At 49.0% G+C, this 26802-nt stretch overlaps 1 protein-coding gene across 2 annotated transcripts in view; it reads right to left on the reverse strand.

The window, feature by feature from the left end:
* Positions 1 to 1198: 1198 nt before the first annotated feature.
* Positions 1199 to 26802, reverse strand: part of Egln1 (egl-9 family hypoxia inducible factor 1) — a 39578-nt gene continuing 13974 nt past the window's right edge. Inside the window, exons 2-5 of one of the 2 annotated variants that reach the window (XM_034522506.3) lie at positions 6852 to 6971; positions 5242 to 5378; positions 3017 to 3084; positions 1199 to 1779 (exon numbers count right to left, since the gene is read on the reverse strand). In XM_034522506.3, coding sequence (XP_034378397.1) covers positions 1724 to 1779; positions 3017 to 3084; positions 5242 to 5378; positions 6852 to 6971 — 381 coding nt within the window. In that variant the 3' untranslated portion in view covers positions 1199 to 1723. The remainder of the gene's footprint in view (positions 1780 to 3016; positions 3085 to 5241; positions 5379 to 6851; positions 6972 to 26802) is intronic. The other variant, XM_034522507.3, reaches the window with a different exon arrangement.

A 26802-nucleotide genomic window follows, 5' to 3' on the forward strand; every position in this document is an offset into this window, starting at 1 on the left:
CCAAAAGATATATAATTTAAATTTTGTCTGGCAAGCATACCCCACCCCATGCCCTGCCACAGAACCTGGAACCTTTACGTCAGTAAAGGTCTACAAAGGACTACAGGGTCTCCAGAATTAAAGGCTGCTGCTCCAGTCAATCAGACCCTCTGCCTCCAATGCCAAACAGTTCCTCCCAACTCTGAAACATGGCGCTTCGGAGCCAGGCAGCCAAACCTTGAGCTGGCCAGCGACAGAGGCACTTGCTGGAGAGGTGTGGTCAGAGGATATGGGTCAGAAGGAGACTTTCTGCCGTGAGCCCCTCATGCAAGCACAGTGCTGAGTAAGCCCCCATCCATACTCAGCTTTGCTTGGCTTTTTTCATGTTTTACATGAACAATAACAATCTCTTAATAAGAATTACTGAGCTTTCCATAGAAAAGGTTTCTAACGATACAAACTACACAGGTGCTAAGACTGGTGTAAAGGAAAATGCACAGAGATAGTTCTGCATACACACATTTTGGCAAAGATCAAGGTCGGAGACAGAACACCTAAGGGGACAGGAGTTACACCCACAATCTGTGCAAACTCTGGCTTTCTAAGGGGACTGTAGAGGTGACAAGAGTCTGGCAGCCTTGTGTGGTTGTCCCTCTGTCCTCCGAGAAAAACCCATAAAACCAAGAGTGTGCTTTTATACCTCTTTTGATTTCTAAGCTAGCACACGGCCTTCATTACTGGTTACGAACATGGCTCATGCTGTCCAAGGAGCTGATGACCACGATCAAGGCAACAACCACACATATCCATGTACCTGGGGCCACCAGGTGCCCTGCCGCAAGAACATGGGCCCGACCTGGAAGGGTCAGGAAGCACAGTCAAACTAAGGAGAAGCCACAGGGGAACCTGCGGCAGTGGGACATGGCTGTGGACAGGCTAGGCCCGCCGCAGAAGAAAGCCCTTTGTCTTGGGAACCGGATGCCGAGGAGGTGCTTGAGTTCACTTAGCTTTAAAAAATTAACTGAAGAGACAAACCCGTTTCCCATGAATTGTTTCCTCTCATCTCTATGAGTGAGTTGGGCGCCAGTGGCGACCATCTACTGTCAGGTCGAATCACTGAGAGACAGGCCAGGAGAAACCTCATGAACGTGATCTGGGGCAGAGACCTCCCTTTGCTTTCAGGCAGAAGGAACGAATCAGCATTCACTGGCAACAACCATCGGAGGAGGCCTTTAGGGCAAAATTTAATAGCGTGAAGAGGTTTACAAAAATAGATTGATGTTATTTTGAGAATAATACTGTAAATTTTTTTTTTCTTAATTCAGTTTTGATAAATTGTACCTAATACAAAAATTCCCCGAATTCAAACTTGATATAAAAAAGAGATGAAATGAACTCAGTTAGGTGACAGGTCTGGCAAAAATAGAAGACTGAAGAAAATCCTACAAAAGGGCCCTCGTTTTGTGTCCAGATGGAAAAGCTACTCTCCTCCCACAGCGTCTCCTCCTCCGACAGCGTCTCCTCTCAGGTCAGCAGCCAAGAGCAGTCACAGACCTGGGGCTGACCCCGCAGTACAGTCCCAGCACAGGGGGCCCTCTGTTGGATGACACCTGGCGAAGTTGCCTGGCTCCCAGCTGAAATACCAGGCAGGTGTCTCTGTTTATCTCGTCCACGTGTCCGCGAGTCCACAGAAGGCAACTGAGAGGCTGTAGGTGACGTGGGTACTGCTGGACCCGAGGCCCTGCTAGACATCTTTGCTGACTGAATTGGGCTTGAGCTCAACCCTCACACCTTTCTCACCTGCAAGAAAAAGAGGCGTTCACTTGTGAAGCACCAGAGCTCCTGTGACTGCACCCCACTCATGAAGCACCGGAGCTCCTGTGACTGCACCCCACTCATGAAGCACTGGAGCTCCTGTGACTGCACCCCACTCATGAAGCACTGGAGCTCCTGTGACTGCACCCCACTCATGAAGCACCGGAGCTCCTGTGACTGCACCCCACTCATGAAGCACTGGAGCTCCTGTGACTGCACCCCACTCATGAAGCACCGGAGCTCCTGTGACTGCACCCCCGACACCGGAAACAATGCCCCATTTCTCCAGGGTCCCACCAGCTGTTCCCACTGCCACTGTGACAAGCACACTGCTCTGCACAGATCTTAGAGGGTGAACAGAGGCATCTCATCAGAAACAGTGCCATCTTTAATTTAAAGCCACCTGAGGACTGAGGACTGGAGTGCCAATGAAAGCACACAAACCACAGCTCCGAAAAATCTCAGAAAGTGCACGAACATCCCTTTTTTTTTTTTTTTTTAAACATTCTTACAAAGGCTAAGTTGAGTTGCCTCTTTAGAACTCAGTGAGTGGGTCCTGTGACTACTGGGTATGCTTCAGGTCCTAGGACACACAGGTGCACAAGTCCATGACCTACAAGCAAACCTGGCACTTGGGAATGTGCACACCTGGCTGCTGACCTGCTTCGCCTCTTCTGTACAGACTTTCCTTGTGGCCATGCAGTCTTTTTTTTTTCTTTTTAAAGATTTAAAAAAGTATTTATGTATATGAGTGCTCAATTTACATGTACGCCTGCATGACAGAGGAGGGCATCAGACCCCATCACAGATGGTTCTGAGCTGTCATGTGGTTGCTGGGAGTTGAACTCAGGACCTATGGAAGAGCAGTCAGTGCTCGTAACCACTGAGCCATCTCTCCAGCCCACCACACATTCTTTAGAGCGGATGTTGTAAAAGGAAGAGACATTCATTTATCTGAAAGACAACGGCAACGTAAAGAGCACCAAGGAGCTTGAGGTTCAGGGGCCATCACAGAGAAGCTCTGTCTGTGCTTGAGTTAACTAACTCACACATGTATCAAACCTCCGCTAAGCACCGGACAATTTCAGCAGGTGAGAATGAAGACTAACTGGAAAGATCCTGTTTACAATGGGGACTTAGGGAATGGGGCAGAAACGTTCCCGGACTATGGCTTCTGGAAGACGCCATCCCCAACTGTCCAGCCACGCGCAGCTGTGTTTACCTGTTAGATATTTTACTTTAGCTCTTGCTCGTTCATCTGCATCAAAATACCAAACAGTTATTGCGTACCTAGAAGGAAGAAGACAGGGTCAGAACGGTCCCTGGGAGGAAAGCCTTCCTGACAACTTGTAACGGTGCGAAGCAGCGCGTTAACAGGCCAGCGTGTCCTGTGCATCCCGCAGACTAGCTACAGCATGCGAGGGAGGCTCATAGCCTCTCTCCGTGTCCACCCAGCCTGCATGGTCAGAAACAGATAAAGGGACAAGTGCCCAGAAAGAAAGGACAGTAACTGGGACAAAGAAACACAAGCCAGTAGTCTAACATCTTTGACTCTGAGTCACCGAGGAAGAGTTAAGAAACGCTCACAAACTTCTAGGATTCCTTCCCAAAAAGTCACTGCGTTTTGACACTGGGTTTGGCTGAACCTTTTCCCGAAAGACCTCATCTGACCGAACTACTTTATCCCACACAAATAAATGTGGTGTGACAGGTCTGCTCAGAGCTAAAAGCAGGTGACCTCGTGGTACAACAGTAGTAGCGTGTCTTGCTGTGTCCGACTCCACAGCTAACAGCATGCGGTGGCCGGCACACGCTGTAAACAGTGAAGTGCAAGAGCAGATGTGTGGACGTGAGCATGTGACTCAGGCCACCAGTCCCTCAGGAGAGCCATCTTTAGGTAAGAATACGCGGATCCAGGCCAAAGGTCATGGGAAAAGCAACAACCCGAATAATCAGCTATACGATCACGTCACCTTCCTTGAAGACTCAGATACAGGGCAGAGCCAGTGGCAGGCACCACAGTGCATGCATGTGTCCTAACACTAGCCAGTGGCTGACTTGCTCTGTCCAGTCTGCATCCCTGTTCCTACCATGGTGTCTGTCAGGGAACAGGGTTATACAAGTAGTTCTGAACAGTTCCTGCCCATGTCCCAGGCTGTTGGTCAACTGCCAATCAGAAGTCTGATATCTGATCAGTGCCTCCCAGAGCCCTGAGTCCTCATGAGAAAAGTCTGCTACTTTCCTGAGCTGCCTTCCTCTCATCCCCAGACTTAGACAGTCTGCCCTCTGCCTAGGCTCTACAGACCCACCTGGCCTCCGGCCTCTGTTCTCTTGCCCAGTGGCCCCTCTCCTGACTGCACCTCTGGCCTGTGTGTGCTGTGCCGGTTCCCAGGTTTCCTCTCAGGGTATCTAGGACTTCAGGCTCCGCCAGGCAGCTGCCACCCACTGTGAATCAGTGATGGAAGCCACACAGGTCAGAAGCAGGAAGAGGATGGATGCCATGCAGGCTCTGGGGCTTCATCCATGGCCACCAACCTTGGCCACTGGTCATCCTGACACTGGGGAGGCTCAATCATGCCAGCTTTTGGCTGCTTCTAAACCAGAGGAAACAGCAGACTTTCCTGCCACTTTCCCTGATAAAAACAGGCATGTTCGCTGCAAGCGTGTGTTTCACACCCTGTCTTTTTAATCTTTTCATTAAATTATACTAAATGGGAAAAACCAACAACCAAACAAAACAAAAACCACACTCATGAGAACATATGAATTAACATCATCACTTTAGAATCTAAACCCTAAAGTCCAATGAAAGAGACACGAGGGGAAACCAGATGGATTGCTTTGTGCTGTATTCTGCTTTTTGAGATAAGGTCCTACTATGTTGCTATCGACTGGCTTGGAGATTAATATGTAGCCTGGGCTGGCCTTGAACTTGCAGCAGTTCTGATGCTGGGATAGTGGGCAGGCACCACCCATGGCAGCAGATGTGAAGGGTGAGTCCGGTCTGTCTTCCCAGCATGCACCACACACGGCTACTTCCCCATCTATCTCCCAATTCCTTTTCTCCCCACTTCTGCCCTCCAAATTATTTTTGAAAAGTTGCCTTTACTAGTTTTCTAAGAGTGCACTGAAAATACCCACAAAATCCCAGAGTGGGCAGTATTAACAGGCACGCCATGCCAGGGTTAGGGGTGGGATGGGGTGGGATGGGAGCAGCAGAGTGGGGGAGGTCCAGTCCTAGTCTACCTCAGGCAGAGGGCAGCTGTGAGCAGACTGGCATTCTCAGGAACATGTGGGAACACTCATGATCACTCAGATCAAAAAGACCGTAACACCGGAGGGAGGGCCTGGACAGTGGTCGGGTGCTCCACAGAAACTTCGGGTTCAACCTTTGACTGGCCCTGCCCTCTCACGCTGTCAACCAAGTTCTCGTGAGCGGAACACTACCTTGTGGCGTATGCTGGTTGTACTTCATGAGGGTTACGCCGGTCAGACCAGAAAAACAGCAGTCTATCAAATTTGGGTTCAATGTCAGCAAACTGGGCTTTGCCTTCTGGAAAAATTCGAAGAATACCTCCACTTACCTGGGGAAAGAGCAGAGTTTGTCAGTATGAGCCACCCAGAATGGTACCAGGGTAAACTGGCGGTAGGCAGAGTTAAACGACTCAAGATGATTAGCCGGATTATTTGTGAATACAGTTGTGTTAACTACCAAGGTGTGAAGGTGAGCTGAGACTCCACATATGGGATGGGTACATGGGAAAATTCCTTTTTGTTGTAAGCAACTTGTCACAGACAAACACACAAAATTTCCAACCCTGTTTGCAAGGTTTGAAAACCAGTGAGTATTTCTAGTCACACTGAGGACGGCATGAAGCCACCTTTGTCGAGTGGCTTACCTTTTACCAGCCTGTCAGATCAATAAGCACAGCGGGTAAGCGGATAGTGTTTAATTTTTAATCTACATTTATGTACGTATGGAAGGAAGCTGGAGGACAACTTTTGGGAGTTGGTGAGACCCAGGGATCAAACTTAGATCCTCAGGCTTGGTGGCAGTTACCCTAGCCTGCTGAATCATCTCCCATCCTAACCCATTCTGTACCCAGCAATCTCCATGTAGCCTGGGTCTAAATTCTGATCGTGGCTGCTGAGAGCTCAACTCCACCCATACCTCGACCGCAGCTCTGTGGGGACCGGATACTCATCACAGGCAGTGTAACCAGTCTACTGAAAATCACCGGGCCCCTAAATGAGGAGTGGGGGTCATGCATATAGACCTGGTCCTTGTGTTTCAGACTATGAGGAAGAACACTAGAACACCAATCTGGAGATATTTTAGTTACTTGAGTTTTGAGACATGGTCTCAAATAACCCAGGCTGGCCTCACACTTCCCATGTAGTCAAGGACGACCTTAACCTCTGACTTTCCCAAACACTGAGGTCATAGGTGTGCACCAGCAAGCCCAATAAACTAATGCTCCTGAGCAGATGGACCCAAGGTTGAAGGGCACTTGAATGGCTTGCCCTGGGCCTGACCTACAACTTAAGACAGTGGACTACGGTCTCGTCCCCTCATAATGTCAGCCAGTGGGAATATGGGCTGCTTTTTTGCTTTTGTATGCCACTGAATCCCAAGGTACCTTGCAAACACTTAGAGGTCTGTCAGATTGGAATGATGAATATACTCTCTTTCTCCTCACCCTACTGCTTAAGGAGAACTGGCTGGCTGACACTCATCTTGCACTGGAAATCTTCCCTGAACCCTGAACTGGGCAGCCTTGAACTCCTGAATCTCCTGCCTCCACCTCCCAGGTACAGGGATTCCTGGTATGTTTCACTGGATCCACTTACACCACAGCACCACCCATAGACACACACTACGCAAGGCAAGCCGCTATGTGTTCACCAATTACCGTTTGTTTCCAAACACGGTCCTATAGGTTTCATGTCACGAAAATCCACTCTGAGTGTCCAGACTGAAGTGGACTACAGATATCCATGAGGAAAAAAAAACACAGCTTGAAGAAAAGCCATCACTACTGAATTCAGTTGCATACCTTGGCGTCCCAGTCTTTATTTAGATAATATATACATGTCACGCATCTTCCATCTCCATTTGGGTTATCAACGTGACGGACATAGCCTGTTCCGTTGCCTGGGTAACAAGCAACCATGGCCTGGAAAACAAGATAATGGTCCATGAGTGAACGTGAGGAACACAGCTTCTGAGACAGAATTCTGGTTCACACCCAAGTGTGACTGTAGTAAGACCCCATTCTGTGGTAAGGAGAGGTGAGGCCATTCTATGCCGACATAAAAGAATACCACGTAGGTTGGTGAGCAATCCTAGGTGTAGAGACCCTAGCTGAGCGGCAGCTTTGCAGCAATGGAATGAGCCAACATGGAAGGGTCAGGGGTCTGAATGTTGGAGACCCTGAGCTGTCACAAGCCATTGGCCCCTGCTTTACGTAACAGAAGTCAGGAGGGTTTCTAGGCTTCACTGTACTGACTGTGGCATACTCTGGGAACAAGAAGGTGGGCTTCTGGCCTGCTTGGCATAGTTGTCTTCTGAGCTAGCCTGGGACCAAAACCTGAGGAATGAACTACCTGGTGCTAACCCACTCTGAACAGCACTGGTTGAACATAATAGATGGACAACTCCCATGTCATGGCAATGAAGAAAAGGAACTCAGAATCATGGCAACTAAGCCCTCTGGGAAAGGAAAGCGTGATCTGCTCAGCTTATCAAGGCGTGGTTCAGGAGACCGGTCATTGTCCACAGAGGCGCCGAGTAACCGGGTGCTGGGTATGTGTGTGTAATGAGCTAACGCTGGACGGAGATTCAACAGACACCCTGCAGTGGGAAGGAAAGCTGTGCTGGGAGGTCTCAGCTCACACCACTCCTGTGCTCACCAGAGGGATCGAAAGAAGCTGCCAGACAGACATCGAGTCCTGTACAATGAGACTTAGCTATGTGACAAGTGCGAGTTTCTTTCTCCTTGGTATCCGCATTCTTCTTTTGTCAACCCTTCAAGGGTACAAATGTGTGACTTTAAAGTTTGACTTGGGTGTGGGTTTTCTGACTCAAATTCATGCCACGGTCAGAAAATAGGCAAGCAGCAATCCGCCATGTCAAAAGTGAAGAAGTCCTCAGAAGGAGCATAGTGAGCAGGTCTGTAAGCTGCCATGCCACTGTGACTTATATCAGCTACTGTCTTCCCATCAGAGTGACGGTGGCTCACATCTGGGGGGGGAGGGGGGACTCTTATTCATTATTAAGGGAGCGGGCGTGGGGAGTGACTTCCCAGAAATGGTTACCTAGCGTTTTCAAAAGTCCTCTACCATGAGATTTAGGTATGCGATAAAGGCTAATTTTTAGAATTCAGTCACTGGGGGCTGGAGAGATGGCTCAGCGGTTAAGAGCACTGACTGCTCTTCCAGAGGTCCTGAGTTCAATTCCCAGCAACCACATGGTGGCTCACAACCATCTGTAATGGGATCCGGTGCCCTCTTCTGGTGTGTCTGAAGACAGCAACAATGTACTCATACACACAAAATAAATAAATCTTAAAAAAAGAAGAATTCAGTCACTGGAGTAGATCATCTCTAAGAGCCTGAATCCTTAAACACCAACGGCACCTCCCTAGCTGTCCTCCTCATCACAGGCAGGGCTGCAGGTGAAAGGCCCGTCACATCTCCATTTTTCCTGACTCAGGATGGACATCATAAACCTTTGTTTTACTGTTAGTGTTTGGAGATGACAAGAACAGCGGGGGAGGGGGGTGTCAGACTGCTCAGCAAAAAGGTCTATCACCAAAGATGCCGAAAGATGCACAGCACAGGACCCATGACAACCATCACCAGGTACCAACTCAACAGCAAGATGCTGCCATCTGCGGTTAACTGAGAAAGTCATAGTGAATCAAAGAGTGGAGTGAGGAATAACCTAAAGCCTGAACTGTCTCCTACTGTGATCTCATTTCCAAAAGTAAAGTGGAGCCAGGAGGTGGTGGCGGCACACGCCTTTAATCCCAGTACTTGACAGGCAGGTGGATCTCTGAGTTCAAGGCCAGCCTGGTCTACAGAGAAATCAAAAAAACCAAAACAGACAAAAAGTAAATTGGGGGTGGCAGGGTGCGATGGCTCAGTGGGTAAGACTATTTGCTACGCGAGCCAGATGGCTTGAATTCAGTGTCTGTCTGTCTGTCTGTCTGTAATTCTAGGGTATGGCATGTCTGTTATTGGGGTCAGGAAGGAAGGGCTATCCGATGAAGCACAGCTGTACCTGGGCATCACACAGGAGGACAGCAGGCTGGGGCAGAGCAAGAGGAGCCCAAAAAGCCAGGACAAGAATCAAGAAACACAGGACTGTGGCTACTATTCTGAACGTCACGGAAAGTCAGGAGTGTGGTGCACATCTGTACTTTCAGCACTCAAGAGACGTTGGCAGGAGGATCACATAATTACAGGCCAGCCTGGGTTAGAGAGAAGCGCTGCCTCAAACAAAACAGAAACAAGTGCCAGCGGTGACAGGAACCGACAGCAAGCACACCTCAAGTGACAGGAGCCAACACTAAGGCTGTGAGATCAACCCATACACGACAGTGCCTACTGCAGAGACTTGACAGACATCACCACCTGCCAAGTGCACCGTAGGCAAGTGCATCCAACACAGCAGGGGCAGGCCCTTAGCATCTCTCTCATCATCATCCACCTGTCAAGGAAACCAAGGCCAGAAAGGCCAGTGTCCTCAGAGACTCAGGCTGGGTAGACTTGGAGAATCTGGTCCCTGAAGCAAGGCCAGAGTACAGCACTGAAGGGCCACTGAAGTCTCTAAGGGGGAGAGAGAGAAGTGACAGCTCAGGCAGGGCTTCCTGGTCGGAGACCCAACTCTGTCCTCTCAAGAAGCTGGCAAAGGGATGTGAAGAGGGGCAGATGGGCCGGGCGGTGGTGGCGCACGCTTTAATCCCAGCACTTGGGAGGCAGAGGCAGGTGGATTTCTGAGTTCGAGGCCAGCCTGGTCTACAGAGTGAGTTCCAGGACAGCCAGGGCTGCACAGAGAAACCCTGTCTCGAAAAACCAAAAAAAAAAAAAAAAAAAAAAAAAGAGGGGCAGATGGATCGCATGGGGGACAGAGTGTAGACGAGACAGCTTTAAAGAAAGTCTTAATTTTAGTTCAATGAAGTAAGCCCATTTAATTATGCTAATTAGCTTTCCTTCCCGAGATAATGGGACCACAGAAGCATAGCCACAGGCCCGCAGTCAGCCTGTCACCTCAAGGATAGCCGCAGGCCCACGGACAGCCTGCCACCTCAACCACCTTGCCTGCGCCAGCTCTAGGACAAGCAGCGGGCCACGGCCACCACTATGGAAAGCTACACTGAGTCCTAAACAAACTTGGCAAACGAAAAGCCGTCAGAGTAAACACTGTGAATCCCCTGTGATTCTGGCGGTCGGTGTCCTGTCCCTGACCTAACACTGCAGACAGCAACTCTGGATGTCTCCACTCCGAAGGAGGAAAACCCCAGAGGAGGAAAGCTATACAAACACACAAGATGGAGGACCTTCTCACGAGGGACGCGTCATGAAACAGTTTCTTCTCACCCGGCTGTCGCAGGAGCCCAAGATGTGTTCACTTCGGGCCCCGGCCGGCTGCTTCAGGGGGAAGCTGACCCAAGTAACGCTACTCTGCCCACTCCCACCCCCTTATTTCGGGAGTAAATTATTTGGAAACAGGTTGTTTGATGCTAAGAAAACTAAAACTGAACCGGCTATGAAATCATTCTCACTGTGAAAGAGAGGGAAAGGCCGGCGGCTGACAGTTCACCCTGTCCAAGCGCCTGTCTAAAGCATGCGGCAGATGCACTCGAGAGAGGCCGCGGCCGTCACTCCGCCCAGGTCAAGCACACCCCCATCTGCTCCTCACAACCCAGGATGTCCTCAAACTCAAGATCCTTCTGTGTGGGCCACCTGAGTGCTGGGGTATGGACTGCCATGTACCTGGTCATGTACACACACGTGCACACATGGAAGCACATACGAACTAGGTCTGCAGGCTAGTTTCAGCCAGTATGCTGTGGTTTCGTTTGGCACTAACTGCTACTATTTATAAGAATATTAAAGTGCACGCTCCAAGTACAAGCACACAGCCCTCCATAGCAGGGGGGATAAACTACGTTTCCTAAGGCCTCACCTCACCCGTGACTCAGCGCACGGCCAGCAGCCTTCCATGTCTCTTCACCCCTCATTCCCACTGCCTCCAAACCAATGCTCTTGGGGCCCTCATCCTCTTTCCTAAGAGCCGTCTGTGGTTTGGGGCCAGGATTCTCTGTTGGCCCAGGTTTAACCTTCATAGCCCAAAGATGGTTAGGACCAATAGACGTCTACGTGGTCCCCTGACCGACAGCAGGGCGTGTCGTCTGTGGGTAGAGCCTCACAGGCTGCTGCTATTCAGCGTCTGGACAGCCCATCGTCGACACAGGAAATTCATTTTAGTTCTTCAGGGTGACAAGACCCAGTGCTCACCAGAGTGACCAATGGGGTGTGATAAGAACTGGGGGGCCACAGCTGTAAGGACAAGAATGACTAACGACTAATGACTAAGCTGTAAACAAATTAATAACAGAGAACCAACCACATGATCTAAAGAACCCTGAAAACCCGCTCACTCGTGTGGCTGCTAGCCAGTGAAATAGAATCTGCACAAACTCAACCCAGGCTTCCTTCTCTCCAGAGCCCACCCCCAGGGTCTGTCCACCTGGAGGGACTGCGCATGCTCTCTATCTTACATTTCTTTCAGTAAGTCACATCAGTACAGGAACTCTCACCAATTCAACTTTCCTACCAATCCTCCTGCCTCAGTCTTTCAAGTGCTAGGATTACATGTATAAGCCACCACGCCTGCCTTAGATTCTGCTTTTAAAATGGCAAAACAAAAACCCAGCACCTGGGAGGCAGAGGCATGTATCTCTGATTTCAAGGCCAGCCTGGTCTACAGTGTGAGTTCCAGGACAGCCAGGGCTATACCGAGAAAATCTGCCTCAAACAAACAAACAAACAAACAAGCAAATAAAGGTAACAGACAACAATCAGGATTTCTCAAGATGCAAGTTTGCAGCTGTCATTAATTCTGTGAGGCCTCCACGGCTTTCTTCATGTACTCCTAGGGCTCCTTCATTTTCAAATGCTAGCTGCAAAAGCGGAACACAGTCTGGCAGAGTGAGCGCCTCTTTGAATTGTCTTTGCTTTAGAGACAGGGTCTTAGTTACCCCAGACTTGTCTCAAAGTCACAGGTTAGCCAAAGGCCGTTCAAATGCCTCCTCCTCCTGCCTGCATCTCCCCATTGCTGAGGTTGTAAGCATGCAACACCATGATTTCATATGATATTGGGGATGAATCCTTGACAAATGCTCCAACAACTACATCCCCAGCTCCACGTTTCAAACAACAACAACAACAAAACCGAAAGCTAGCAAGCAAGACCTAGGCCTCTGGTTGTCCATCAGCTTCACACAGTGGTTAAGCGGCTACGCAATATGAAGTAGTGATGGTTGTACAGAAGCAACCGGGTGGAGGCCAGGCCTGACAGCTGCATCCATTTCCTGAACCACAGGCTGGACCATTCAGAAAGAAGGCTAACAAAGTGGTGTTGAGTATCTAAGGCATAAAGGAATCCAGAAGGAGGGCTGAGAGGTAGGTGGCTCAGTGGTTAAGAGCACTTGCTGCTATTGCAGGGGACCTGGGTTCAGTTCTCTACATCCACAGGGCAGCTCACAGCCATCTTAAACCCCATCCCAGGGGACTTAACACCCTCTTCTGGTCTCCTTGGACACTGCACATAGGTGGTGCATGGACATACATTCAGGCAAAACATTTATACGCACAAAATAAAAATTTAAATTAAGGTTAAAGAGTTTTTAAAGTGGAGAAGGGCACAGCACAGAACATCGGGGAAGGGCTGGGAAGACAGTTCATAGCTGTGCTCTCCAGCCCCCAGACCAGGTCAGACAGACCACAGGACTACGGTTAAGGGTGTACCTTAGCTAAAGCGAGTGTGCCTTCCAGGAAGGGAGCGTGAAAGGAAAGACGATTAAGAACAGAGGGTCTGCCAGAGTCTGCACTTGAGCAATGTCTGCACCACTCCTCAACGGCTGGGGCATTTTGGTCACTTGTCCCCTCTGTACCTAACTGCCCCTCCCTGTAAAGAGCAAACAGCACAGCAAACTGCCCACCAAGTGAACAAACCAGCACATGAGAAGTGCTAGTCACTGCCTGGTGCAAAGACAACAGGGACAGCAGCTGCACCTAACAGCTGCAGGACCTCTGAGGAGTTGGTCTTCATCCTGGGTGCTTTCTTCATTGACCTGCCGTGAGGGGAGTGGGCACAGGAGCCAGGTAGGCATTCATCTTCATTATAACCTCTAAGAGGTCCTGCTAAGGCCAGGCCCACCCAGTCCTCACAATGACTGGATAAGAACCTGTTCTGTGGCTGAGTGGCCAGAACAGCGAGCCGAGACCACAGAGCCGAGACACCTGGCCAGATGGTGTGAGCCAGCCTGGCCTGGTTCTGTGTGCTTTCATGCTCAGGCAACTCTGAAGCTAACTAAGCACATGCCTATCATAATACAAACAGTTATTTCTCAAATGAGAGATGGAATATGGCCGCCGCTAGCTGGGCACCACTGCCATGCAGGAGGAGGAGGGTGCTCAATGTCTCTGTCTGCCCCCATGTGGAGGGAGCCTACACCACCTGCCTGCCCAGCCGGGCAGCGCCCTGCTGCAGCCCAGCCCAGCATAGCCTGAGGTGTTATCTTTCTTTTGAGATTACTCAATTCTAACAACAGGACAGTCTCAGAAAAGCTCCCTACTGATAAGAAAATGCCTGAAATAGGACTGAACTTTTATTTTCTTCAAAGGTATTATGTAAACACTGGGTATGGTTTTGCAACTATTATCACAAAAGTCAAACAGAATCAGAGGGATTTCACAGTCCCTAGAGATAAACTGAAAATGAAACAATCCAACTAGAATTCCACAGACCCAAAGACTGCCAGAAATAAAGACCTGCAAGGCCATTTATAAAGTTAAAGGCCGTTTACAGGGTTAAAACATAAGGCAGAAACATTTTAAAAGCTGGGTACCTTAGCATGCCTATAGATACGGCACTCAGGAGTCGGAGACCAGCCTGGACTACAACAGTAAGGTCAGCCTGGGATAGAGTGAAACCTTGTCTCAAAAACCAAAAATGTTCTTTAAGCTACCTTCAAATTATGTATGTGAGTACACCATTGCTGTCTTCAGACACACCAGAAGAGGGCATCAGATCCTACTACAGATGGTTGTGAGCCACCATGTGGTTGCTGGGAATTGAACTCAGGACCTCTGGAAGAACAGTCAGTGCTCTTAACCACTGAGCCATCTCTCCAGCCCCAAAATTACGAATCAAGATATTAGGAAGATGGGCTGGAACAGTGGGGTTCTCAACCTTCCTAATGCTGCAACCCTTTAATACAGTTTCTCATTTTGTGGTGACCCAACCATGAAATTATTTAATTGCTATTTCATAACTGTAATTTTTCTGCTGTTATGAATCATAACGTAAATATCTGACATGCAGGATATCTGATAGGAAACCCCCAACGAGTCACAACACACGGGCTGAGAACCACTGGGCCAGAAATATGGCTCACTGTCAGTAGTTACCAGTGCAGACATACAAGCAGGCAAAACATTCAGCCAGGCATGGCAGCATACACCTTAAATCTTAGCACCTGGGAGGCAGAGGCAGGCAGATCTCTGTGAGTTCAATACTGGTCTGGTCAACAAAGAGTTCCAAGACAGATGGGTACACAGAGAGACCTTGTCTCAATAAACAAACAAACAAACAAAAGCAAAATAGTATTCATGTGCACAAAACAAACAAAAAAATTAAAAAGGTAGAATACTGGCCTATTCTTATCTCCTGTGCTGTCAACTCTTATGCTCCCTGTACTGTGATAGAGCAATGACACCTAAGGTCATGCATGGTAGTAGAGAGGGTACAGCTGGAAGCTGGCCAGGCTGGGGCCAACTTCAGTCCCACCTTGCACTATGCTTGGAACCAACAGCACACACATTTGCAGGGCAACTGTGCACATACAAACAAGACCCTCTCCCCACCAGCATCTGCCTGTGATTCTTCTTCAGTGTGGCTCTCACTGCTACCATCTTCAGGCCCTGCAGGGTCCTGGTCCTGGTCCTGCCACCTGTGGACAGCAGGTGCACGACCTAGCACCTACCCACTGTTGTGAGCCTCAGAGACTGGGGGATTCCTGATCCTAGTCCTCAGAGTTCCATTTGGGTAAAACTCTCTCCCTGTCTTCAGGACAGCATGACACTCAAATTTGCTGGAGGCTGATCAAATGGTTCTCAAACCAACCCTTTGAAAGGGGTTGCCTAAGACCATCGGAAAACACGGATATTTGAATTATGATTCATAATGGTAGCAGAATTACAGAACCTCTGGGCTAAGAGGAGCTCAGAGCTGAAGACTGTAAGAGCCTCAGGCACACCTTGAGATTTTAACTTTTAAAACCTCAATTTGTCGGGGCTAGATAGATGGCTCAGCAGTTAAGAGCACTGCAGAGGTCCTGAGTTCAATTCCCAGCACCGGCATGGCAGCTTACACCATCTGTAACTCATGGGATCCAATGCCTTCTTCTGGTGTGCATACATGCAGACAAAAGCCCATATACATAAAATACATACCTAAATAGATTTTTGTTTTGTTTTGTTTTTTCGAGACAGGGTTTCTCTGTGTAACCCTGGCTGTCCTGGAACTCACTCTGTAGACCAGGCTGGCCTCGAACTCAGAAATCTGCCTGCCTCTACCTCCCAAGTGCTGGGATTAAAGGCGTGCGCCACCACCAGCCTGGCCAACAAATTAAACTTTTAAAAGATCTATTTAGCCAGGCAGTGGTGGCACACGCCTTTAATCCCAGCACTTGGGAGGCAGAGGCAGGCAGATTTCTGAGTTCGAGGCCAGCCTGGTCTACAGAGTGAGTTCCAGGACAGCCAGGGATACACAGAGAAACCCTGTCTCGAAAAACCAAAAAAAAAAAAAAAAAAAAAAAAAAAAAAGTTTAATTTGTTAATATATGTGTGTGTGTGTGTGTGTGGGGGGGTTGATCATGTATTCCACTCTGTGCTAGTACAGGTCAGGGAACAGCTCTGGAGTGTTTGGATTGAACACAGACACTGGGCTTACACGGCAAGCACTGTCACCTGCTGAGCCATCTTGCTGACCTCAGACTAGGGATTTCTGCCAAGGTCATTGGCAGAGACATGCTTATCTCTCCACCTGGCTCCCAAGTATCTCCCTAAGACCACTGAGGCTCCCCTTATGTCACAGAAGAGAACCAGAAAGGCCAAGATCTTGGTTGCTCAAAGCTCCCTGCCAGCTATAGCTGGTCAACTTCCTTCAGGATTGCAGAAGCCAGTTTGAAAGCCGAGCACTGGACTCTGGCTTCCTCCGTTTAAGAACACCTCACACCCTGGTCTCAGTCAGCGCCCAGGAGCAGGTGACTCAGAACGGCGCGGCCCAGCTTAAAGGACCTGGCTCTCATTCCTAATCCTGGTTCTGCCAATTAGCAGCTACGTGACTGTGGGCATTCGTGAGGCATTTCCTCATCTGTAACCTGACTTGACATGGCCCCAGAGGCAGCCTGGAGGATGTGCCAATGCGCTCCAGCAGCTGAGCCTCCGCCTAACAGCAGCGCAGAGGAGCAGCCGCCGTGCTGCCGATCCCCCGAAACAATCAATCCTCAAGCTCGCCCTCTGCGGTGCCAAATCCTCACTTCCAGTGGTGTCAATGCCCCATAAAGCAACAGATTGCTTTCAAATTTCAAATCCAGCATCTCCCAATCTCCTCTCAGGCCTCCTCCTAGGGTCTCCCCCCAGAAAGTACTGGCTGTGGAGGGCCAGACCTCTGCCCCTGACACTAGAACCCTGGAAAACCTGACAATCCCAACATCCTGGGGAGTACTGCAGGCTAGAATGCTCCTTCCCACTGGATGGTGTGACGGTTTGTATACGCTTGGTCCAGGGAGTGACACTATTTGGAGGTGTGGCCTTGTTGGAGGAAGTGTGTCACTGTGGGTGTGGGCTATAAGACCCTCATCCTAGCTGCCTGGAAGCCAGTATCCTGCTAGCAGCCTTCAGATGAGGATGTAGAACTCTCAGCTCCTCCGGCACCATGCCTGCCTGGATGCTGCCATGTTTCCACCTTGATGATAATGAACTGAGCCTCTGAACCTGTACGCCAGCCCCAATTAAAGGTTGTCCTTATAAGAGTTGCCTTGGTCATGGTGTCTGTTCACAGCAGTAAAACCCTGAGACAGAAGTAAACCAGGAACCATCTGTTCCCACTCATAGGTGCAGCCTTTCTTTCCACTGGCTTCAGGGGCCCCCCGTCCTCAGTCCTTCCCTGTATCTCACTTCCCTGTGCCTCCCTTTCTCTCCACACCTGTGGCAGCCGAATGCTAGCTGGCCTTTCCTTATCCTCACCCAGCAAGCAAATGCTTTTAGAGGAGTTTTGCAGCAACTGCCCCCAAGCTGCTTGGCTATGACTGCGTGCACTGACACAACTCAGTATGCTTGACCCTGACCCTGCAGACCTCCCTGGCCGCTATTATCCCCTTGGTTCCTCAGAATAGTTCCTTCAAACCTCTTATCAATCTCTCTCCTCAGCCCATGGCAGGGTGGCACACGGCATGAAGTTATTTTTTTCCACAGAAGGCTGTGCCTCTCCCAGGGCTGCAGAGATTTTAGCTGCAAGCACATCACCTGAGACTCTGTTTAACATGTGTGTTCTGAGTCAGGGTTGACGGTGGCCTGTGGTTTTGCATTTCCTCCAATAAAGCCCTGCAGCTGGTGTGAGGACGGCACTGAGCAGAGCCCCATCTCATCCTGTCTCTCCTCAGGGCCCTGCTACTTTAAGCCCACGCCATGACCTCCTTCATGTGACCTTCAGTAACTGCCTCTCCATCAGTGACTTCCTTCCTGAACATACGACAGACGTTATCTATTTTAAAATAAATCTTACACTGTCCTTCCAGCTACAAGCTTTGCAGCTCTACATACCTCCACAGGCAGGCTCTTCTGTGAAGGCATGTCTCTCCTATCATCTCCAAGCTTACTTGGCTAAAACCTAGAACGTCCAGGCCAAAATAAATAGCCAGCAGTGATCTTCCCTAGTAAGCACTGAATGAGTCTTAAGCTTTAACAACGTATGCCTATTGGGTGCTTCAGACCTTGGCATCAGACTGGACACTGGCAGCCTGGCTTCCTGTCCCACGTGGACTGTTGGGCTGTACTCGCTATGCATCTGCATAAGCCTTGAAAACCCAGCTTCACATGACATGACCCAGAGATTCGTGGCCACCTGCCCAACACAATGATGGTGTCTGCTTGGAATGCAAACATACACACACAGGCCTAGGAGCCTGCCGGAGCTCTGGGGTGTCTGGGTGCAGTGTCTGGAAAACAGTCGGTTGAAGGAGTCCTGAGCCTCAGGAGGCTGCTGAAGTGCAAACGTCCAAAGATGGCTGTTGGAGGCTCGGTGTAGCAGAGAAGGCAAAGAGGAAGCAGGATCGGTGACAAGAGCCAGAATGAGTCAGGACTGAGTTACTGAGACTGGGAGGATGTCTCTCTCCACCTCGAGCTACAACACAGAACACTACAGACAGTAGGTTCTCCTATGAAGGGAAAACTAAGATGCCAGTAAGGCACTGGACTATGTTCAATGGTAGTTTGGCTCTGTCCTAGTGGAGCAAGAAGGAAACGATTAGATAAATGGAATTGGGAACCAACAGTGAGCTGGGTGGAGGTGGCTCATGCTTTAAGCCCAGCACTTGGGAGGCAGAGGCAGGCGGATTTCTGAGTTCGAGGACAGCCTGGTCTACAGAGTGAGTTCCAGGACAGCCCGGGCTACACAGAGAAACCCTGTCTCAGAAACAAAAGAACCAACAGTGGACTGGGGATGAGGCTTGGTGGCAGAGCATCTGGCAACTGATGCAAGATCCCGGGTTCAATACCTGCCATTGGATGAGGAAAAGAAAGAAGATATCAGTGGACTTGAATATGCCAAGAACAGACATCCCGCTCTGGTCCAAACCGTGCCTGCTGCTGCTGGCTTGCTGTGTGATGCTGGCCCTCGGGTCTCTTTTGATTTGGTAGGTTCTTACTTTTCTTGTTGCTGTGACAAAGTGACTAAGATAACCAACTTAAATAAGGAAAGGCTTATTATTTTGGCTTGCAGCCTGAATGTAGAGCCTGCCATACAGGGAAGGCATGGTGACAGGAGCCCAAGGTCACACCGTGTCCACAGTGAGGAAGCAGAGAGAGAGATGGATGCTGATACTCAGCTCACTTCTTCCTTTATATTCTCAGTCCAAGGCCCCAGCCCATGGAATGGCACTACCCACATCCAGGATTCATCCTCCTGCGTCAACCAACCCAAACTAGAAATTCCCCCATGGGCATGTCCAGAGGTTTGTCCCTTAGGTGACTCTAGAGCCAGTCAACTTAATAACCAGTGTTAATGATCACCACTGGCTAGTGAACTGACTGTGTCACAATTACTCAGAAGGCTCCAAGGGTCAGCCCCTGTCATCTCAGATCACATTCATAATCTTAAATAAAAGAAACCTCTCTAACGGGAAACCGGATCTGGAGCAAATTCCAGGTTAGAGAGCATATGGGTGTTATCTAGACCTCAGACCCAAGTCCATCCCAAGGAATCCCGGGTCTTCTGGTTCTATTTTATTTCTTTGACAAGACATTTATTTATTTCATGTGTTTGGGTGTTTGGCCTGCATGCCTGTCTGTGCATCACATGTGTGACTGGTACCCACGACGTCAGGGCATCAGACCCCCTGGAACTAGAGTCAAGGCAGTGTTAGCCACCAAGTGGTTGCTGGGACTCTAGCCTGGGTCCTTTGAAAGAACAGCCACTGCTCTTGAGGACTGAGCCATCTCTCCAGCCCCCCATCTCCTTGACACACCATTACGTGATGTGTAAGTCAGCAATGCTGATGCCGCACCACTGTGTCCTCCGAACGCTTGAAGAGAGAGGGAACAGAGAAAGAACAATCAAGAGATTACAGAAAGCCAAGGCTGTTCCAAATTCTGTGACCCAACAGGAGAGAAGGCAGAGGGGAAGGAACAGATTGCGCTTTCCACAACTACTCTCCCGATGACCACAACGTGGGGATCATCAAAGCATCAATGAGAAACTGAGGCAGGAGACTCACTGGCATGGTACAGGGCAGGGTTCTGAGTCCTCGCTGCCTGACGTCAAATTCCATATTGTCAGACTCCTGAACTCCTCAGTCTTAGGCACCGTGCCGACTAACCCTCCTCCAGGGTCAGGAGCTGCTGAGGGGCTGAATCGGCAGAAAGGCAGGACAGAGGAAGGAAGACCTGTCTCCTAATAGCACGTGAAGGTTCACATCAGGAAGTTAAGGAACAGAGTAAATAAAGGCAGGCTGTTCATACGGCAGACACCTTGGGGAAAGCCAAAGTATTTAAAATGGGGTCAGTGTGGTGAAGAACGTGGTGCTGCCAGTGGTTTGGGGGATTAAAAAGTCTTCTTTGCAAACTTACTGGTTAGGAGAGTTACTCAGAAGAGGTACTGAGCATTCCAGGTGCCCGAGGCAGAAACCAAACACCCTAGACTCTTTGCAGCTGAGTACATGATAATACCCAGGGATTTGGTTTTAATTTATTGAGAGAAGGCAGGATGGGGCGGGGTGGGGAGGTGGAGACAGCAAGGGAGCAGCTCTGTGTGTGTAGGTGAAACAACAACTTTTAGTGGGTTAGTTCTCTTTCCACCTTACATGGGTCCTGGAGATGAAACTCAGGTCAGTCAGGCTTGTGTGACAAGCAGGTTTACCTGCTGAGTCACCTTGCCAGCCTCAGGCTCAGCTGTCTCAGACCCAAGTGTCAAGAGACTGTCTGCCTCAGCTCTGGACTCACTGGAGGAGTCTCAACATTCATGGCCTCTGAAGCTGTCACCACTCTGCCTGTGTGGCTCACACTACCTGACGCAGCCCGTGACAGAGAGAGTGGTCTGTTCAACCAACCACATCCACACACGAGGAACTCCCTCAACACTGGTGGATGCTTTTCCTTGAAAATGTTCCCGTCTCTGCTCAAATAACACTTCAAAGGGACCTTGCTAAAAATGGTTTCAGTAAGGGACTGGGGAGACAGCTCAGTGGTAAAGTGCTCGCTGTAACAGGGTAAATGCCAGATCTGATTTTGGGTCTCCAGCACCCATGAGAAAGCCTGGCTGTCAGGCCGCCATACCAGCACTGAAGAGGCAAAGACAGGTGAAACCCTGAAGTCTACTGACTAGCTAGTCCAGCAGAATCAGTGAGCTCCAGGCCAGTGAGAGACCCCATCTCAGAAAGTGATGAAGAGTGATCAAGACACCTGACGTTGAGCCCTGAGGTTCACACAAACATGCACAACTACTGACTACCCTGACAGCACGGAATCTCAGCAGGGCACCGGCAGCGCGGCCTCTCTTAGCTGAGCCCGGAGTACCACCCTGTTTTATCAAGGACAAGGCATCCTTTTACTGAGATGTCATCCCTCTGCCTCAGCTTATCTACTTGCAGACGGTACACACTTGGGCTGCCTGCTATTTTGGGCAACGGCGAATGAAACAAACGCCCATGGCCGCGTGGGCGAGGATGAATGAAACCCCCATGGCCGCAGCCCATGGCCGTGTGGGCAGTGATGAATGAAATGCCCATAGCCTGGTGGGCGAGAATCAATGACATGCCCATGGCCTCGTGGGTGAGGATGAAAAAAACACCCATGGCCGCGTGGGCAGGTTGTCATTTCTCTTTGTAGCTGCTCAGCAATAGAATTCCGGAGCCACATCGTGGGTTTATATTTAACTTTCGGAGACACAGCCAGCCTGTTTTTCTAAAGTGGCAGTGCCATTTTGCATTCCTCTAAGCAATGAACGCGTGTGGCAACCTACTATAGGGTCAGTAGCTCCACATCCCTGTAACGCTGAGCCTTTATCCTGGTGCTCGATGCCTGTGTGCCAGCCTCTCGCTGTGGTTTCTGCTTCTCTAGCATCAGTCAGATGAGAGACAGGACTTTGCGAAGCCCACGTGGTGCCAAATTCCTGGTCCTCCTGCCTCCAGCTCCAAGGTGCCAAAATTACAGGTGTGTAACACCATACCTGGTTTATGAGGTGCTAGGAATTGAACTTCCAGCTTTGTTCATGTTAAGCAAGCACACAGCCCACCAAGCCGCATCCTCTGTCCTCTGAAGGTCTTTAATACACTCGGCCATTGCGGTTTATCTAACCCTTCTGTGAAACAGCTTTTCAAACCTTTCTCCTGGACCGTTTCTCTGACATCTTTTGTTTGTCTTACTGTCTATTTAATATATCTGTGTGGGTTTGTGCACTTGAAGTTGCCCACAGAGGCCAGAAGAGGGCATTAGATCCCACACAGCTGGACGTGCAGGTAAGTGGGAGCCTGAACTTCCTGTGGGAGACCACTTATCCACTCAGTCATCTCTCCAGACCATTGATCTAACTTCTCAGCTGTAAGAAAACTTTATGCAAATCTCTCACATTTTGTAAATATTTTCGTCCTAATTTGTCTTTCTGTATTCTTAATGATCTCTTTTTAATTCTGTTATTTTGTGTGTCTGAGCACTTTGCCTGCGTGTATGTATGTGCATCTACTGAAGGGGTCAAAAGAGGTCATCAGATCACGTAGAACTGAGTCACAGACGGTTGTGAGCCACCATGTAGGTACTCTGCAAGAGCAACAAGTGTTCTTAACTGTTGGGCCATCTCTTCTGTCCTTTACCAGACTGGTATCTTTTTATAAATATGTATTTCTATTATTTGGAGTGGTCTGGGTGTGCTGGTACCAAGAGATGTGTGTGAAGGTAGAGACAGCTCTCAGGAGACACTTCTTTCCTTCCTCCTTGTGTGATCCAAGGATTGACATGCCAGGTCCATGCAAGCATGTCTACCAGCTGTGGCATTCCACTGGCTCCCCCAACCGCTCCCCGACCCCTGTTTCTGAAAGCCATTGCCCCCCCCCCCCTTTTTTTTTGGTTTTTTCGAGACAGGGTTTCTCTGTGTAGCCCTGGCTGTCCTGGAACTCACTCTGTAGACCAGGCTGGCCTCAAACGCAGAAATCCACCTGCCTCTGCCTCCCAAGTGCTGGGATTAAAGGCATGTGCCACCACCGCCCGGCAACCACTGCCTCCTTAATGATATCCTTTGGGAAGCAAAATATTTTAATATTGACAAAATTGAATTTTTCAATGTTTTTCTCTAGAGGTCATCTTTGTGTGTGTGTGTGTGTGTGTGTGTGTGTGTGTGTGTTCTTGTGTTCTAAGATACCTTTACCTCAACTTCACAAAGATTTGCTCATACATTTTCTTGTAAGTGTTAAGAGGTTTGGGGTTCACTCGAGGTGTGGGACTCATTCTGAGCTAATGCTGGTGTGTACGGTGTCAAGGATTATTTGTCCATGTAGATGGCTCTCTAGAATTATCTACCAGAATGAGACATAACAAAAACTACGCTGCGTTGAATTGTTTTGGTTTCTTTAGTTAAAAAAGAATAATCTGGACTGGAGAGGTGGCTCGGTGAACATTTATTGTTCTTGCAGAGGACCTGAGTTTAATCCCCAGCATCTATGCAGCAACTCCCAACTGCTTCTAACTCCAGTTCCCATGGGCCCAGTGGCCCAGCCTGTCTGTCATCTGAGGGTACCTGGCATATACATGTGAGCAAAACACTCATACATATAAAATCTTTTTAAATAGAAAAAAAATCAGTTGAGCCAAGCATGGTGGCTTGCATCTAGTTTGGGGTTATTCTGGGCTACCTGAGCTTTCATCTGGGCATGCATGCACGCACACGCGCACACACACAGACACACAGACACACACACACCACTTGATCCTTTGAGTGTGTATCTACTTCTGAACTCCAGTTCCAGAGTCCCGCTGGTGTGGATATTTGACTCATCGTTACCGAGGAGTCCATAGAACTGGCAAGATCTGTTCCTGGCACTCTGCACGGCTTAGTTCCTGAGACCCGAGTCACAGCTGGGGACATGGTGCTCACAGTCCCACTGTTACTACAGAGTGAGCACAGTGTCACCCAGGCCAGGCCAGGCAATAAGCTGAGGTCTATTCGTCCTAACAATGACTAGAAACAAGTACTAAGGTCTCCTGCTGCCACAAATGACCATCTGCCCACTGTTCATTTCTTCTCCTTTGTGTTTCCTACAGTTTAGAGCTTAGTGGTAGATTTATAGTAACAGTGAACCTTACAAAGTCACAGAGCAGCAACCTTTCCCTGTGAAATACAAGATTTCTACAGCTGAAATACATACTTGCAAAATTCTAAAGAAGCAACAGCTCCAAGGATAAAAAACTAAGCCATACTAAATTATGCAAATATATATAATTACAATACATGTATAGCATATGCTTCTACAACAACAACAACAAAAAAAAACATATATGCACACATGGCCTAAAGAACTGTTTTGTAAATGGATGACACAGCTTTACCCACTGTCAACAAAAGCTGTTTTTAAAATAGGTAAGCAGAGTAGGCTACACCTTACATGTCTGTCATTTCCACTGTGCAGACCAAGTGGGCACATCCTCCTCACACTCAGGGGGATAAAGCAGAATCACCCCAAGTTCAAGGCCAGCCTGAGCTATATAGTTAAGTTCCAGACCAGCTGTACAAAGCACAACAAACAGACACACACATACACACACACACACACACACACACACACACACAGAAACCCAACTAGGGGCTGGAGAGATGGCTCATCGGTGAAGAGTGAGTACTGTTCTTCCAGAAGACCTGAGTTCAAGTTTCCCTGTCAGGCAGTTCCACAACCACTTACAACTCTAGCTCCTAGGGGATCTGATCCCTGGACACCAGCACTCATGTGCACATACATACACATAGTTTAAAATAATAGATCCCCAAAGAAAACCAAACTGAACAAAACTTGGACCCACAAGACATGTCTTAAGTCAAAAGTAACCCAGGCTTCTCAAAATGAAATTTTTTTTACGACGAGAGAGAGAGAGAGAGAGAGAGAGAGAGAGAGAAGAGAAGAGAAGAGAAGAGAAGAGAAGAGAAGAGAAAACACAATTACTGTGTGAATTCAACTTGACAATATCAAGTCAGTTTACAAGTTTGACAATAGGTCAATAGCAGGTGTGACTAAGACTAAAGAAGCCATGGGGCTGGGAAGAGGAACATGGCAAAGGTACCCAGAATCACACTGGGGGGCTGGGGAGAGGGACATAGCAAAAGTACCCAGAATCACACTGGGGGGCGGGGGGGAGAGGGACATAGCAAAAGTACCCAGAATCACACTGGGGGGGGGCGGGGGGAGAGGGACATGGCAAAGGTACCCCAAAGCACCAGCCATTATTTTATGATTTGGTTTCTAAAGCTTCCTCGGACTGGGTGTGACCTGAGCAGGTGGAAACCCTGGGACTGATCCTCAGCAAGGAACAAAAACAAAGTTGGAGTCTACACAACCCTAAGGGGCTGAGATCCCTCGGTGGTTAAGAGCACTTGCTGAGTTCCGTTCCCTACACCCGCATGGCAGCTCACTTCTGTAACTCAAGCTCCTGGGGCTTTGATCGCCTCTTCTGGACTTCAAGGGCACCGGGCATGTACACGGTGCACAACAAACATGCAAGGCAAACATTCATAAAATAAAAATAAATCACCTTTAAAAATAACTCTCACTGAGCCGGGCAGTGGTGGCGCACGCCTTTAATCCCAGCACTTGGGAGGCAGAGGCAGACAGATTTCTGAGTTTGAGGCCAGCCTGGTCTACAGAGTGAGTTCCAGGACAGCCAGGACTACACAGAGAAACCTTGTCTTGAAAAACAAAACAAAACAAAAAACCAAAACAAAACAACCCTGTCACTGACAATTACAAAGCAATCAAGCCTACTTGTTTTTTCAAGACCTAGGGCATCCCATCAGGATCTGACTCACACACACACTCACACACACTCACACACACTCGCACCACCGCCATAGCTTATCTGTATGGGTGATTAGCTTTTGACATTAATGTCTACGATATTCAGTTTTTGGATTCAGACCTAATAAATTCGCCATTACTAATAAAACATGTAGCTGGGTGGTGGTGGCGCACACCTTTAATCCCAGCACTTGGGAGGCAGAGGCAGGTGGATTTCTGAGTTTGAGGCTAGCCTGGTCTACAGAGTGAGTTCCAGGACAGCCCGGGCTACACAGAGAAACCCTGCCTCGAAAAAAAAAACAAAACAAAAAACAAAAACAAAAAACAAAAACACCCTCCCCCCAAAAAACTAATAAAACATGTATTTACCATCTGACTTCAAGCTGTGAAAGGGGAGAAGAGAGGGGATCTTGGATCCAGTTCTTTGCCGGGGGTGGGGGGGATGGGGGGGGGTGTCATTCGGCAACCACAATGTAACAGGCTGTGTGAATAAGTGAGTACACAATGCCCTTAACCCCGGATCAGCTTTCCCCTTACCAGGCCATGTGCCAACTGCCCGAGCAACAACAGATAGGCTTAGTTAAAAATAAAGCTTTATGTTCTACTGAAACCCAACCAAGAATTCCAACTCCAGGGCTCGGGAAATAGTTCAGTTAGAGTGCCTGCCACGTAAGCGTGAGTTCAATCCCCAACACCCACACAAAAAGATGGGGGAGGCTGAAAACAGGTGGATTCTTGGGCTCACTGACCAGCCTCACTAACCTAACTGGCAAGTTCAGGTCCCAATGGGAGACACTGTCTTTAAAAACAGTAGACAGATGAAGCTGCTTAGGAACCAGCAGGGACTCTTGCCCATTGCTGGCTTCAGTCAGTAAACACCCTCCCTTTCCCAGACAATGATAAGACCAAAAAACAAAAAAAAATCTGCAGGACTCAATGCTTC

The sequence above is a fragment of the Arvicanthis niloticus genome, chromosome 18, assembly GCF_011762505.2.
Source record: "Arvicanthis niloticus isolate mArvNil1 chromosome 18, mArvNil1.pat.X, whole genome shotgun sequence".
Taxonomy (NCBI): Eukaryota; Metazoa; Chordata; class Mammalia; order Rodentia; family Muridae; genus Arvicanthis; species Arvicanthis niloticus.